The sequence below is a fragment of the Xenopus tropicalis genome, chromosome 1 (assembly GCF_000004195.4).
Source record: "Xenopus tropicalis strain Nigerian chromosome 1, UCB_Xtro_10.0, whole genome shotgun sequence".
Lineage (NCBI taxonomy): Eukaryota > Metazoa > Chordata > Amphibia > Anura > Pipidae > Xenopus > Xenopus tropicalis.
In genome coordinates, this window is record NC_030677.2 from 57,457,893 (window position 1) to 57,475,666 (window position 17,774).

At 37.0% G+C, this 17,774-nt stretch overlaps 1 protein-coding gene across 1 annotated transcript in view; it reads right to left on the reverse strand.

The window, feature by feature from the left end:
- Positions 1-17,774, reverse strand: part of arhgap10 (Rho GTPase activating protein 10) — a 110,323-nt gene that overhangs the window by 24,910 nt on the left and 67,639 nt on the right. The window contains exons 16-19 of the mRNA XM_002933502.4: positions 16,375-16,433; positions 15,149-15,254; positions 14,873-15,032; positions 8,013-8,154 (exon numbers count right to left, since the gene is read on the reverse strand). Of these exons, the coding sequence (XP_002933548.2) occupies positions 8,013-8,154; positions 14,873-15,032; positions 15,149-15,254; positions 16,375-16,433 (467 nt within the window). The remainder of the gene's footprint in view (positions 1-8,012; positions 8,155-14,872; positions 15,033-15,148; positions 15,255-16,374; positions 16,434-17,774) is intronic.

Genomic DNA, 17,774 nt, shown 5'->3' on the forward strand with positions numbered 1-17,774 from the left:
AGTATTCGTGAAAGTGAACAAAATACAAATGCTAGTAAAGATGGCCCTTATTACTGGACCAAAACCGTACACTTGTGACTTTAAAGACCGGATAAGGAATGTTAACACTTCTGGCCAAAGATTATACCATTTTATTAATTTTCATTTTATTTGTGATTTCAAATTAGGGTGGGACTTCAATTCATTATTCAGCTGAATCCAAAAAACAATCAATTTCTACTTTACATTCCATTAGTGATGCACTGAATCCACTATTTTCGGAGTCGGCCAAACCCCAAATCCTTTGTAAAAAGTTTGGCTGAATACCGAATTATAAATATTATAATTCAATTATAAATAATAATCTTATTATTTATCCAGAGAATGATGTGACTGACAGCAGCTTAAGGAAGGCTTTTATACTTCTCCCTATAAGATTAAATATGAATCTGACAAGATTTTTTTTTGCCTTCCACTGGGTTAAACGGAGATTGATCTCGAGTGGTTTTCCATTTAATAGGTAAAAATGGATCCCTTGTTACCCCCCAAATGATATGTCATATAGTCACAATTTTTCAACTAGATTCCTAAGGGTTAATTTAATGACAAATATTCCAAAAAAAAGCATTTAATTTTCAGTTAACTGTAGTGAGGAATCCAGTGGGACTAAACTAGTATATCCTTGGAAATCATTTGGCACAGCTAGTGTCCATAAGTAACTAAAGATCAAGTGAATTTCTTTAAATTCTGAACCATATTTTAATTCTATTTTGAAAGATGTATTATACAGATGTATATATGAGACTTATTTTTGATCTTCTGACAAGCATTGCATCAAACTATTCTATGTTACATTTGCTACCATGACAACTTGGAAGGGATTAATCCTTTGAGACCAATGGTAATAAAGATGAACTCATCTTCTCGAGTCAACAAATGGGCAAAGCAATGTTTAATTTACATTTACAGTACTTTCTAGGATAAGAAAAAAAACAAAAGTCTAATGAAAATTTTTTAATAAAAGCTACTTCAGAAAACAGTTTATTATGTAAATGTAATGTGCTGTTTAACTTCCCCCATTTTTGACCTTTTATTGCAGTTAAATAGTCATAAAATATTTATATTTGTTAAAAGTAGATAATACGCAGTAGTCAGAGGGCTGGTCAGTATCAGAACTAAAAGACTGCTTTGGATTCATAGACCTAATAACAGTTATTGCTGCAGTATTCGTGCCCTTTCATGCTTCCAGATGCTGGTAAAAAAAACATGATCCCATTTCCGATTACCCGGTCCATTAGAATCCTCCAAACTTTTATTCTATTTTTGCCCTCATGTAAGCAATGAAATAATTAAAAAAAAAGCTTATAGGGACATTACAGTAATAATTGATATGGCGAAGTACTCATTTCAAGGTAAACAACACAGTAAGAGAATGTCTGAGGTTAAATAATAAATAGGTGTTTCTTGCAATGATCTCACTTGCAGAGAGTGTTACAGTAAAGAAACAGTTCATGGGAAACACTTCCAGGCCCACCCTGAAAATAAACATTCCAAACTATGTCATGAAAAATATCCCCGCTCCCTCAGCAAAGAATATGAAAGGGATAAAAGATACACTTTACAAAGGCTCTAGCAATACAAAAATAAGAGGACAGCACAATAAACCTGAAAGCCTGCATAGCATACTAAATTCTGTAGGCACATATTACTGACCCAAAATAAAAACTTAGTGCTGAAGCAAGGATGATGGTTAAAGAAAATTCAGTTGTGTTAATGTGCCTGTCTGCAACATGCATCTACTGTTTCAACAGTATCTCTATGGTATTTATTAACATTTTTGTAGTATTTATCTATAGTATATCTATTTACTAGCTCACTCTAGTATTACAGTATCTAAAGCAGGGGTGTCAAACTCAATCACATAAGGGGGCCAAAATCTAAAACTTGGAGCTAAGTCGCGGGCCAAATTTTTTATTAATATACTTACTAAGGGGTATATTTATCACAATGTGTAAAAAGTGGAGTAAGACATTACCGGTGATGTTGCTCATAGCAGCCAATAGATGCTTTGCTACTGTTGAAATCTGATTACTGATTGGATAGCAACATTACTGGTAATGCTTCGCTCCACTTTTTACACAGCATGATAAATATACCCCTTAGTCTTAGTTACTATGTGAGGAAAATGGAAATTGATCAGGCTGGATGGTCAGACACACTCACCAAGGGCCACATAAAACAGCCAGGTGGGCTGGATTTGGCCCCCGGGCCTTGTGTTTGACATATATGATTTAAAGTGTTAATGCCCTGCTTACTATTAACCTTAATATATATCTATCTATCTATCTATCTATCTATCCCTCCAGTCTGGCTATCTCTGCAGTCAGTCTGGCTATCTATCACTCCAGTTGGACTATCTTGCTCTACCTGTTAGCATCACTAAAAATAAACTAAATGCATATTTTGCAAACTGTTTGGCTGCTTATGTTTACTTATGTATTTTAAAACAAGGTTACAAAGTTCTTCATTTTCCTGTCTTACCTTAAACTAGACACTGTTAAACTAGACACTGTACATGCATTGAAGCATGGGTTCTGTATATAAGCATGAAGTACTACTTACGCCTTATTGCCTCTGCTAAAACACACGTAGAGACAATTATCAGTAAATGATAAGCATTGTCTAGTTTAGTAGCCACTACAAGTAGCTGCTAAAAGTAGCTGCTACTACTACTAGACCCCTGCTTCTACTTGTCGCAGGAGCAGGGGTCAGCATCACTGGGTTGCAGAAAAACAGAAACCACACTCAGTTACAACTTCCACCACATTCAACCAAAGACAAAGTGACAGAAGGGAGTGCTGTTCCCACTGTTTCTACCAAGGTATAGGACCTATTATCCAGAATGCTTGAGACCTATGGCTTTCCGGATAAGGGATTTTTCCTTAATTTGGATCTCCACACCGTAAGTCTACTTGAACATCATTTAAACATTAAATAAATCCAATAGGACTGTGTTGCCTCCAATATGGATTCATTATATCTTAGGATCAAGCAGAAGGTACTGTTGTATTATGACAGAGAAAAGGCAAATCTTTAAAAATCTTAATTATTTGCTTATAATGGAGTCTATTGGAGATGGTCTACCCATAATTCAGAGCTTTTTGGATAACAGGTTTCCGGATAACAGATCCCATACCTGCATATGGTGAGTATCCAATACACAAGGCACTATTAAAGACTGCATAAAAAAAAGAGAGCAGCTCAGAACTCCAGTATAATATATACAAGTTACATGAGTACAACATTAAAAGGAGAAAACCCCAAAGGGCCAATACCAGTAATGAAAACCATAAACAAGAAGGATGCCTTGACCTAGGAAGTAGCAACACTTTGCTGTAGCTTGTGTCTTCTCTTGCCCTGTTATTTGCTTTGGCACCTTGGCAGCATGTTTGGGCTTTATGGCCAGCACGATGGGAAAGATATGTAAAACAAATAGAAAGCTAAGAGGTAGGGCGTAGGAGAGATTCTATGTCATTAGGCATAATTCTTCCTCTCCAACATAACACTGCATGGATACCTTAACACTATTTCAAAAACTTTAAGCAGTTTTATTTCAATATATTTGTATTTCAAGACAGGTCAAGAAATGTACAGGCTACTATAAAAGATATTGCGGTGTATACAGAAAATAAAAACACATTACGTTTCGGTCCTCAATAGGACCTTTCTCAAGGATCCTTGAGAAAGGTCCTATTGAGGACCGAAACGTCGGATTTTTTATGTTCGCAAAAAACTTGTGATAATTTTAAAAGGGTGTGCCGGTCGTGAAACTTTTTTTGTTAAATAATTAAATTTGGCTGTGCACCCCGCAAGAAACAAAGTTATTAGCTTTATATATGTATTGGCTTGTTTACCTGTCTGCATGGATGGGAAAGTGTGTAGTTATTGGTGTTTTGTGCAAGTTGGTGGATAATGTGTAACTACGTAAATATGAAGGAGGAGACTTCCCCCCATATCCAAAGTAGACTCAAGATAAAGCACTGAATGGAAGAACTAAAGCTGACCATACACGTGCCAATTTCCAGACCATGTGTGGGCTCTGAAAAATAGTCCTTACAATTTTCATGCATGGCAAATGATCGTTGATCAAACAGGTTACAAAATTTCTGTCGGATAGCGATAATGCATTTGCATGTATTGCCTATCTGATGATATTCTTTTTTCCTGATGTGCTGTTGCCAATAATATCGCAAGTGCTATAATTTTTGTCTGTCAATTAATGGCGACAACATTGTTAATATTCCCACTTTAATCCTATAATATAAATCTGAATGTTAGTTTTGTATTGTTGCATTAAAACATATGATCAATATCTGAACATTCATCGTACAATGACTAAAATGTAAATGTGTATGGTCAGCTTTAGTCAAAAGATAGAGCAGTATGTTTCTCTGGAGGCTGGAATAACAACTGCGGAACAATAGCACACAGACCAAATGAGGATTTACAATCTATACTTTTCTAAGGGTAAAAAATCCACAAAGTGTTTGACTTGCCTGCGATTGCTCTCTGCTATCGTGGGCAACTACCGCTCTGAGATTACAAAGTTGCATAAAGTTTTCTCCTGCAGGCAACATCGGAAATGAAGCAATGAAAAGGGACTTCCACCGGAGACTCCTATTGTTGCCATTGAAAGCCATTTTGGAGCCGTTAGTCGCCCACAATAGCAGAGACCTATCGCAGGCAACTGAATCTCTCCATGGGTTCTTACCCCAAGGCTGGTGTCTTGTAGATACCATTGCATCTATATCTGGGGTTACTTTCATTTACCCATTTATTATTAAGCCAATTATTAAGCCATTACCCTGCACTGACTGCCTAAACAGGTTGTATTGTTTAGCTAGAATATAAATGAGTAAAAGTATGACAGTCCCAGTTATCTTCCAGAGATACACAGAGCACAAGTTTCACAAGTACTGGTTTATGTCTAGTGCTGTCTGACTTCCCCTCTGAATAGAAAGGTTGAAAATAATAAGGCTGAGCCGTACTGCATTCAGCTCAATGACTTGAACTTGGCAGGAATTTGCTGCCTAATTTTAGAAAGCTAGCAACAACTCTGTATATATTCTTAAGCTTTTATATGCCAGTCATATCAGTAAGCTAAATGTTTCTTTACAAATTTAGGGCATGTTAAAAACATTTTTCATTGCGGAATGATTAAATTGGACATAAAATGTTTTATATTTGCCACATTGCAAACAGAAATACTCTTTCCCCAACTTTCACTTATTAACTAGGAAACTGGCTGCAATTTATAATGCATAGTAGCCAGGGTGCAATTATAAGGAAAGTTGCCTGACCAAATTTGAATACAGTAAGATATTTTCAAATAAATGAACAGACAGCTGCCAATTCACTGGTGGGGTGCCAATATGTTAGACACCACCTAATATTTAAATTTGACACTATGTTGGTTCTCCATTTAGAAAAAAATGAACTAGCCTTGGTAAAAAAGCAATGCAGTGCCAGGCCTTTAAATCTCTTACCTTTCTCTCGGCAGACTTTGACTTGCACAGAGTAAGACAGCAGCTTTTTTCCTGGGCAGGTGCATTTTTTTTTTGTAAAAGAGTGTTGGCCCAGAAAAGAAATTACTGGTTCAATCTAAAGGGAAGGGGGGGGGGGGGGGGGGGTGTTCTAACATATTGGTACCCAACAGTAAATCGTGCTATTTTTAGACAGTACAACCCACAACGATTTGTAACGCTTTGTATTAAGGTCCCCATACACGGGCCGATTGTAGCTGCAGCTTATTGGCCCATGTAAGGGCAGAAACGAGGGGCCTGCCTGACCAATATCTGGCCTAAAACTGGCCAGATATCGATCGGCCAGGTTAAAAGATTCAGTCGGATTGGGGACCGCATCGGCTTGTTGATGCGATCCCCGAACCGACTGCCCCATTGCGGCCAATATAATTCAATCGTTTGGCCCCATCCAATCATTAGCCTACACGCTCCCCAATATCGTCCACCCGTAGGTAGGGATATCAGGTGAATCTTAACATGTATGGGGACCTTTAGAGTACAGAAAAGGAGTTGTGTGTTACAGCACCACTTCCAAACATGAATTATCTTACAGGTTCCCCCAGTATGGAACAACTGCACTGAATTCCTTATTTAGTGCATGAGCGGCATACAGCCCGATAGCAGACTTCATGTGTTTACCCTTTATCTTGGGAGAATAGAAAATGGAAGCTATACAGATCAAAGTTAATCCAGACTTTACTTGCCCTTTACGGTTTTCTTTTGCCAGGATTTTCAGAGAGTAGAAAACATTGTGCTTTATTGAACTGTAGAGCAAGGTAAAATCTAAGAACCTGCTGAAAGCAGAGCACACCGTGGCACGGAAACCAGAGTCAGTTGGTTTGAAGCAGTTTAGGTTGTTGTGTTATTGATAATGAACTCAGCACGGCATCTGCCTGATTCAGCTGGTTTGTGTCACAGCTCTGAACTGACTTTATCATGAACACCATAGCCAAAGCGGTGGGCTCTTCTTTAAGGGGACATTCCCCCTAAAAATTAACTTTAATTATGTTAAGTTCATTTCAATTAATGCCATGTTATAAGCTTGCCACTGGCCTAAACACCTGTAGCAACCACTCAGCAGGAAGCATTTACAGTAGCAAACATCTTTACTTTAACATGGTATGGTGGTTTGGTAATTTTATGATCATAGATTTAATCAAAATGTAAGCACTTGTACAGAACAAATTAGTGATATATTTGGGGCCACGGCAAGTGTGCTTATTAATCCCCTCTTTTTTTTGTATGTCACACTTCCCTGTACTTCACTTTAATTTTGTTCTGAAGGTGTTTTAATTCTTGAATACAGCGTACAGCAGGGATCCTTAATCTATCAGGCCCCAAAAATAGATTTGCTCTTTATACTGGGTCGCCATGAGCCATTTAATATACAAGAGTAACAGCATACAGCACCTTAATAGTGTAAAATGCATTTATTGGGTACACATGGCAAGACCTTGGATAAAGCAAGGCCTCACTTGGCCTTTTCTCAAGCTTGAGAGTCCTGCTCATTAGAGCTTTATTGTGAATATATTTTTGGTATTATTGGAGTATGGTACATTGAGAATAGTTTCCTGTTGTTTTATATAAAGAAACAGTAAAGCATACTGGAATCTTTACTCTAAAAAGTTAAATTAATTTGTAAGGAAATGCAATCACAAAATGTAAACGCTATAGGCATAAAGTTTGCAACTCAGCTCATTGCTGGCATCTTGCTGCACGCCAGAGAAGCTATGGATCAAGTGAGACGCCAGCACTGAACCAGCAAAGATTATGCCCACAGCATTTTTTGTTTTTGTGAGTGAAAAAGTCTCCCCAACACTGCTAAATAAAATAATTTCCCAATTTATAACACCATGAACACTAGTTGCAATGGTACGGCATATTCATGCTATCACAATCAGTTTTGGGGGATACACAGAATTTTGCACATTCAAATGACATAATATCCTAGAACACAAGAAAAGCAGTGAGTTATTAAAATTTTATCTAGTCTTTATAATTTTAAATGATGGTATAGTCATTAGAAATCATTTTATAAACAACCTTTTGACATATAAGTAATAAGCAGTCTGTCAATGTAATAATTTACTGGGTGCAGACCAGCTGGAGGAGGCTCTCTGCCAATCAGGTTACTGTTATCAGCAGCATTCTAAATATGATACAACACAGGCAAACCAACAGGACATAGTGGCACTAGAATAGATACATAAGGACTTGGTCATTCAATAACAAGAACATATCTAGGAGACGAAACAGCATGGGATCTAGCAATCTTGTATATTATATTTATTAATCTTATATTTATATCATTTTTACTAAAGAAGAGGAGGACAGCAATACAAATAGTTGTGTTTTAAAATCATGAAGCATATTAGAATGCCCAATATGTGTAAATCTTTCAGTTTGTGTGACTGCTATTTTTGAGCTAATTAAAAGGAAAGCAAAACTTACTATTATCTAGCTCCAGAGAAAGATCGTACACAGGCACTGGCCTCTTACGGTGTCTCCTTGACTGCCTTGGTGGCGCATTGGGTGGTGAAATGGACGAAGAATCAGACTCAGCTTCCAAGCCACTTGGGGGGTTTTTAAAAATCTGAAACCACATACACATAAGTCCATTAGGTATCATCACTGGCAAAAATGAGCAAAGCCAAAATAAAATGGAATGTAAACAAAAGGTGTACAGCCTAATCCTTCTTCCACAGAACAGAGAAGTTATATTTCTGCTGGTAGTCAAGCTGACAGACAGAACGACAAGGAAGCTCAACATCTAGATGGCTGTGCTGCACAGGGGCTTTTTATTGTAACAGCAGGTCTCTATTAATCATATACAGGTATGGGATCCCTTATCCGGAAACCCATAATCCAGAAAGCCCTGAATTACTGAAAGCCCTTCTCCCATAGACTCCATTTTAATCAAATAATTCAGAATTTTAAAACTGATTTAGTTTTTCCCTGTGGTAATAAAACAGTACCTTGTAATTGATCCCAACTAAGATATAAATAATCCTTATTGGATGCAAAACAATCCTATTGGGTTTATTTAATGTTTTATTATTTTTAAGCAGACTCAAGGTATGGAGATCCAAATTACGGAAAGACCCCTAATCTGGAATACCCTTGGTCCCAAGCATTCTGGATAACGGGTCCTATACCTGTACTAAAAACAGATTTTAAAAAATGCAAAACTTTGAAACTGAAACTTTAAAATGTGCATTTTTGTCTGCAATTTATGATCTTCCTAAAAAATGCATGTAAAATTTTTTTGTGTGTGCTTTAGCATTATTTGTTTTTACCCTGACTTTCTACAATTGTGATTTACCCATTTTGTGATTTTTGTCATGTATTATGTATCATAATTTGTGGCAAAAGTCATGTTTATGGTTAGCTACTTTTTCCCTCTATATAGTTCTTTGACAATGTACCCCTTGGTGTCCTAAAGAAAATCAGTAAGATCATTCGATTCTTTCCCCCCACCATGTTGTTTGCAGTCCCATGAAAACTAAGAAAACTGTAAGGTGCATAAAACCCCCACAGTATTCTATTTGTCATTATGTTTAAGTTTACCAATTTCTTGTTAATCCAACATTTTCTTTTGTATCATTTTAATAAACAATGATGGATTAAAACAAAATGGGACAACTTAAAATAAATGGCTACCTAAAAACAAAAAAAAGAGTGTGTTTCATCATAATTTTCTTCATCATATCACATTTCTGCCTGCTGTGTCATAATGTACAACTCTACCTTCATCTCTCCTTCACTGATCCATCTGTGTTACTGACAATAATGCTATTTATTGACAAGGCCACATATGCGTCTTCCTGTGCTAATACATTCTGCCTGCTAATACATATTGCCACTCCAGACTCCTACTGGTTTGTGTATGGGACCAAAACTATGGCTTGTCTGATAAATATACAGCAGGTATTAGGCAGGTTTGAAAATCTTGCCAGCAGAACTTCTTGTGGGCAATGGTGGTGGCCCTCTTTGCTGAGTCAACATAGGCCACCTACCTAGGTGTCCAAATAACATGGTTCTGTGTAAGAAGCATTCAAGGTTGGAAGCTTACAAGCAAAACATTAAGATGTAGATCTGTTTGTGTCAGTAAACTACTGCATTGTTAGTAGGACACATTAACCAAAAAACACAGGACCGCTATAAACAGAGACACAACAGACTTGATAGTGTGATAGTGAATCTTGCAACCATAATCATACACTCAGGAGTACTGGTAAGATTTTTTAACACAGTAATAGTTATGTGAATATATGCTGCCTACTGTGAAGCAGCAATGCCCCCACCCCTTATTTATAAGAAAAACTGTGCTGTCAGTCTTTAAATCCTGGGCCACACCCCTGAGTTACAGTTATGATTCAGAGAGGATTAGACTGCAATGAGTTATAAGCACGACCTTCTGGATTTTAGCTTACTCTTTTTTACACTTCACAGTTAAAATTTTTGCCACTGTAATTATGGTAAGAATGGTCATCACATATTTTGATTTGCATATTTACAGACTACAAATATCCTATCCTCACTGACAACTGCATTTATTTTACTCTCAATGATGGCAGTTTCTGAGGCATGAAAATCTCGTTTAACAGTGGGTATCCTGTTGTGTCTCACTGCTAAGAAACCATAAATTCAAAATATTTATCACTTAAGTTCAAAGAATTTGCCTGGTAAGCTTTTTCATTTAAAAAATTCCTGCTCTTGGGCTAGTGACTGAAGCCATTACTTCCATGTGGAACCATACTGCCCCCTTATGTGTTATGCAGACAAATCTATAAAGCAGTGTTTTTCAACCTTTTTTGGGCAAAGGCACACTTGTTTCATGAAAAAAATCACAAGGCACACCACCATTAGAAAATGTTAAAAAATTTAACTCTGTGCCCAGCAGCAGTGCCCCCCTAGTACATTGGTGCCCAGCAGCAGTGCCCCCTAGTACATTGGTGCCAAGAGCAGTGCCCCCTAGTACATTGGTGCCAAGAGCAGTGCCCCCCTAGTACATTGGTGCCCTGCCTACGGCACACCAGGCAACATCTCGCGGCACACTAGTGTGCCACGGAACAGTGGTTGAAAAACGCTGCTATAAAGCATCCTTTGCAACAGGAAAGTATAACTGCGAGCCCAGTGGCCTCAAGGTTAGAAGGTTAAGTTAAGAATTAAAACAATGAAATTGTATTAATTGAAGGGGCAGTATAGACCTATATATAACATGAGCAAAAAAAAAATTATAACTATGCATTATAATTATAATGCATGTTGAAAAAATATAAGCTGCCAATTCAAATCCATATTTTCTTATTTTTAATAATAAAGCAACAATGGATTGTTGTTCTTACATGAGCTGTTGGTTAATAAGGATTCCAGACGTACTGATTATGGACATAATTACATTTTGGACTGGCTAAGATGGTATGATACGAGCCTTGTGGCAAACTTCAAAAGTCCATACCTATCAATGCTGCTTAGCAGGTCAACAATGCTCATTTACGTACAGATACAAATGATAATTGAATTTAAAATATTTCTAGTATCTTATGGTTAACTATAAGTTAAAATCAACTAATTAATGGAAATCTATGGTTGCACCATATGCTTTATCAACTTGAAATTAATTTCTGTCCTCTGATAAACTTCAGTCACACTTTAGTGCTGAGCTGCAAATTGGAGTGATATCACCCCGCCCAATGGGAAGGTAGCAAAATAGCAGCTCCCTATAGATATCAGAATAGCACTCAATAGTAAGAAATCCAAGACTGGCTTGGGACTCCTCTAGTTACATGGGAGTAGCGAGAAACAAAGCCTGAAAGCAGTTTTAATGTGTAGCGCTGGCTCCTTCTGAAAGTTCAAAATCAGGCAAAATGCAGTGAGATGGCGCCTACACACCAATATTACAACTAAAAAAAATACATTAGTTGGTTTAAGAATACACTTTTAAATTGTAGAGTGAATTATTTGCTATGTAAACAGAGTAATTTAGAAGTCAAAAGAATATAAAAATCGTGACAAAATCCCTTTAAAATGAACTCAATGGAGGCGGCATTCCCCTGATTCAGAGCTCTCTGCAAAATGGATTTCCGGTTAACCGATCCCATACCCGTATTATTAATCATGCATAAAAAAAAATATAAAGAAAGGCTAGCTATTACAGCACAATCTGGAAAGCCCACTGGGCAGCCTCATAACCTTTTGTTTGTGTGGGAAACAATGTGTTTTAAACACCACCACAGAAAGATGCATTTATGAAACATAGCGCAAAGTCACCAATAATGCTACTTGGAACTGATTTGCTGTATGCTAGTCAGATGCATCTATGTACGCACCCTGTTAGGGGGAAACTATTAAAGTCCAGGTTGGATGCAATTCCAAAGTTCCCAAGCACCCATGCAAAACTCATCACAGACATCTAAAAAGGGCCCATTGGTGACTGCAGGAAACATGTATAGTGGATATAAAAAGTCTACACACCCCTAGTAAAATGTCAGCTTCCTGTGCTGTACAAAAATGAGACAAAGATAAATAATTTCAGAACTTTTTCCACCTTTAATGTGACTTATAAACTGTACCACTCAATTGAAAAACAAACTGAAATCTTTTAGGTGGAGGGAAGAAAACCAAAAAAACTAAAATAATGTGGTTGCATAAGTGTGCATACCCTCTTCTAACTCGGGATGTAGCTGTGTTCAGAATTAAGCAATCACATTCAAATTCATGTTAAATAGGAGTCAGCATACACATGCCATCATTTAAAGTGCCTCTGAGTAACCCCAAATAAAGTTCAGTTGGTCTTTCCTGACATTTTTTTTAGTCGCATCCCACAGCAAAAGCCATGTTCCCCAGGGAGCTTCCAAAGCATCAGAGGGATCTCATTGTTAAAAGATATCAGTCAGGAGAAGGGTACAAAAGAATTTCCAAGGTATTAGAAATACCATGGAACACAGTGAAGACTGGACGTCCCTCCAAAATTGATGAAAGGGCGAGAAGAAAACTGGTCAGGAAGGCTACCAAGAGGCCTACAGCAACATTAAAGGAGCTGCAGGAATATCTGGCAAGTACTGGTTGTGTGGCACATGTGACAACAACCTCCCGTATTCTTCATATGTCTGGGCTATGGGGTAGAGTGTCAAGACGAAAGCCTTTTCTTACAAAGAAAAACATCCAAGCCAGGCTACATTTTGCAAAACCACATTTGAAGTCTCTCAAAAGCATGTGGGAAAAGGTGTTATGGTCTGATGAAACCAAGGTTGAACTTTTTGGCCATAATTCAAAAAAATATGTTTGGCGCAAAAACAATACTGCACATCACCAAAAGAACACCACACCCACAGTGAAGCATGGTGGTGGCAGCATCATGCTTTGGGGCTGTTTTTCTTCAGCTGGAACTGGGGCCTTAGTTAAGATAGAGGGAATTATGAACAGTTCCAAATACCAGTCAATATTGGCACAAACCCTTCAGGCTTCTGCTAGAAAGCTGAACATGAGGAGGAACTTCATCTTTCAGCATGACACGACCCAAAGCATACATCCAAATCAACAAAGGAATGGCTTCACCGGAAGAAGATTAAAGTTTTGGAATTGCCCAGCCAGAGCCCAGACCTGAATCCGATTGAAAATCTGTGGGGTGATCTGAAGAGGGCTGTGCACAGGAGATGCCCTCCCAATATGACAGATTTGGAGTGTTTCTGCAAAGAAGAGTGGGCAAATCTTGCAAAGTCAAAATGTGCCATGCTGATAGACTCATACCCAAAAAGACTGAGTGCTGTAATAAAATCAAAAGGTGCTTAAGTATTAGTTTAAGGGTGTGCAAACTTGCAACCACATTATTTTAGTTTTTTTGGTTTTCTTCCCTCCACCTAAAAGATTTCAGTTTGTTTTTCAATTGAGTCGTACAGACTATAGGACACATTAAAGGTGGAAAAAGTTCTGAAATGGTTTATCTTTGTCTCATTTTTGTACATCTCAGAAACCTGACATTTTATCAGGGGTGTGTAGACTTTTTATATCCACTGTATTGGCACAAGTATCTTTATGAATTGCATCAATACATGTCAGCTTTGCATCCATTTTAATGATTTCTACTTGCACTGCCATACATACATGCTCCTTCAAGTGTTCCATAGGCCTTATAGATTGAAGGGTTAGACTTTTTAAGGTACTGAGGTACTGTTGTTATACCTGTCACATCTAAATTTAAGACCTTTATATGCAATGCCATAATGGTAATACCATAATTGTGAACCATGACTGACTGCATGATCAAAGGTTAATAGAATACAGGATGCTTGGGAGCTGCACACCATAAAATAGTGATGATACCCGGGTGCCTGTGCAGGAAATCATATAAACAGGCATGGAATGACGGCACTCACAGGATTTTCACACTCAGTCACAGAGTTTTTTGCAGAAAAATAGCAAGAGGTTTATTTACATATATATTATATATATATATATATATATATATATATATATATTGAAAAAAAGACCAGCAACACCGGATCTATTGCAAACAATCAATTATATATTGAAAAATACATGAACAGCCAACGTTACGTTTCTCAAGGTATATATATATATATATATATATATATATATATATATATATATATATATATATATATATATATATATATATATATATATATATATATATATATACAGTGCAATATATGTAGGATTTTTACAACTTAGATCTGCTACAAAATTGTAAACAGTAATTAAACTCAATAGAATTATTTTGGCACCAAGTATTAATTATATCTTAGTTGGGATAAAGAATGAGGTACTGTCATATTATTACACAGAAAAAGGAAATTAAATTATTTCATTAAAATGGAGTCTATGGGAGGTGGCCTTTCTGTAATTTTAAACTCTCTGAAAAATGGGTCCAATACCTGTACTTCATATCTCCAATTCTTGAAATTGCTTAAGAAAGAACTAATGTGGTCAAAATTGTACTTATATTCACTTCTTTAGCAGTAATTTTTTTCTATGCAATTAATCCGTGCTACATGCTTCAGGAAACGTTCCCCTCAAATAAGACCTTTTATAAATGACCTGCCATTTAACAGTATCTGAATGACTGCATCTAAAATGCTGGATATCACTGTAATGTATGTAATGGACTTTTCTAGGAAATGACAGCAGTTGTGACACTATTAGTGACAATTAGTGACACAAGTTGACCTAGGATATGTAACCTCCAGCATGCATATAGTTTAACTACATTTAACAGCATCCCCAAAAAATCACCCAAGCCAGACATGGAAAATATATTAATATTATTATTTAGAACATAGGTTTACCTTCTCATGGTTTTCTATTAGGATTTCCACCACAATGTTTTGAAACTTTAAGTCCATTATTGCTGCTACGGTCTCCTCCTGTGGCCTCATTAATGTGGGGCCAAATACCACACCGAGATTGGCTACAGTCATCAAATTCTTCTTTGCATGGTGTGCAACACTAAATAAAACACAAACAAGCAAAATCATGCAAAAATACAAACACGAACAAGAGGTTTCACAGTTTTTTGTCTCCAGTAAATGCAGGGACAATAATATAAAGAATAAAGCACTCACTTGGCTAAATGTGTGATAAGAATATCCAACATTTCTCTGTTCTTCTCTGGAAGTTTGTGTATCAAATGATGTATGGAATTAACTCTGGATTCAGGACTTCCACTTTCTGTATGAAACAACAAAGAGTGTGAACCAAATCTGACTATTCCGGGACACTTTAAAATTTCATTGGTTCATGTAAACACTTTATCCTATACTGGCTGCCTTTTTCAAAGGGTTCATGAGCAGTATCATCACCAGTCAATGTGCACTTTGGTTTGGAGAACCCTAATGAAAGTGGACTTGCAATTCCGAGTTGACAAATAACTGATTTCTGGCTTATCAGCCAGATATACAGAGGACTGGCCCATGTTTAGTGACCTTAAAGGGCTACTATACCCCTAGATCAGGGGTCCCCCAACCTTTCTTACTTGTGAGCCACAGTTAAATGTAAAAAGACTTGGAGAACAACACAAGAATCATAAAAGTTCATGGAGGTGCCAAATAAGGGCTAAGATTGGTAGGAAATCTTGTTTTTATTCAACCAAAACTAGCCACCAAGTCAGGAATTCAAAAATAACTACCTAGTTTGGGGGCACTGAGAGCAACATCCAGGGGGTTGGGGAGCAACATGTTGCTCACGAGCCACTGGTTAGGGATCACTCCATAGATCTTCAACTAAATTGTACTTTGTAAAGAAAAATACCTGTGGTGACAAAGATTTATAATTTTTTTTCTGTAAGGCTAAGAGCAATCACACAGAGCTATCCCTGGTAATAGAGAGTTAATAAGGAACATCAGGTAAGCCCATCCACAAGGCAAAACTCAGTCAGTTAATATAGCTAAGGTAGGAACATGGGTCAATAGGGCCAACAATTGGACCAGCTGAATTTGGCAGAACACATGGGTGACCAAATCAAGCAGAAATTCTCTCACTGGTAACCAATTGGTGTAAGACCAGCTTTATGCAAGGAATTTATCTGATAGCACGCAGGTCTCCAAAAAAACAACTAAAATCAACTATGCTGAATCCTATTTATGTAAACACTAAAAAAACGACATACATATTGAGAGTTTTGGTCTAAAAAGCATCAGTACTGCTGTAGTCCTGAAAATCCAATTCGAGTGAATGGGATGAAATGGGGTGTATTCAAGAGATTCTCCACTGGCGTATTTCAGAAATGCATCACAGGCCATCAGTCTAAAGTTTTTTTTTTTAATAATTAATAAAATATCGGTGTACTTACTTGTGGGGTTGATGAACTGATCATGCAGCTCATATGTCATTAGTGGCTCAGGTAGACTTCTGGCAACAGAAGAAGGTTAAACAAGTTAAGGTAATCAGGTAATAAGGGATAGGATAATTGAATACATTGCAAATCATAACATTATGAGTTTGTGCCAGCATGGTATGTAACATATCTTGCCAGACTAATTTAATTGCTTTTTATGATAATGTAAGCAGGAACCTCAACACTGGGATGGCAGTGGATGTCATCTATTTGGACTTTGCTAATGCATTTCATACAGTACCGCACAGAAAGTTAATGATAAAATAGTTAAACATTGTCCTGGAACATAATAGAGTACAAAGAGTGGTGGTAAATGGAACACTTTATAATTGGACAAGTGTTATTAGTGGAGTACCTCAGGGGTCTCTCCTTGGCTTTTTGCTTTTTAACTTGTTTATTAATGACCTGGTGGGCATAGAAAGTACTTTTATTTTTGCAGACGATACTATAAGTTCCTTAAGAAGGATATTAATGAACTGGAGAGAGTGCAGATATGGGCAACTAAACTGGTTAAGGTGGATGGAAGATTTAAACTATGAGGGTTAGACTGTCAGCTAGGGGGTGTTCTTTTTTCCCATAAAAATGATCAGTGCACCAGAGGCCACCGCTTTAGATTAGAGGAATAGAACTTTCACTTGAAGCATTGTAGGTGTTTTTAACAGTAAGGGCAGCGAGTTTGGGGAATGCCCTTACTAAAGATGTTGTGATAGCAGATTCTGTTAATGCCTTTAAGAGGGGCCTGGATGATTTCTTGAACAAGCATAATATCCAAGGCTATTGTGATACTAAAATCTACAATTAATATTGATGTTGGTATATATAGTTTATCTATTTGAGTGTATAGATTAGGTCAGTATAGATTTATTTGTGTGCACTGGGGTTTACTTGGAGGGGTAGAACTTAACATACTTTGGTCTTTTTTCAACCCAACTCAACTATGTAACTATGCAATATCCTAGACTTTAACCTAGAATGGCTTAATAAAATAGAGGAAAGCAGATGAGCAGGCGAGAACAGCTTGAATTTTATTGACTGTGGGAGGAATATATTAATGTATTTACTTTCCAGTTTGCACAGAGTTGAAAGGCATGCTACAGTCAAAACACCAGCCTGGCATAGCAAGTCAAATAACAAAAATAATGCAAATGAGCATTCATTCAATCATCTACCACTGATATAAGAGAAAACCAAATTTCTGACATGCATATTCTGACAATGAAGAATCATTTCTCTTCTGCTTCAATAATTTTCAATCTATATATGAGAGATTTAAGTTGGAAAACAAATTATCTGGTGAAGCAGCTTCCATAATTATGACTTGCAATAAAAGTATAATAACAATTTTTGGAAAAAAA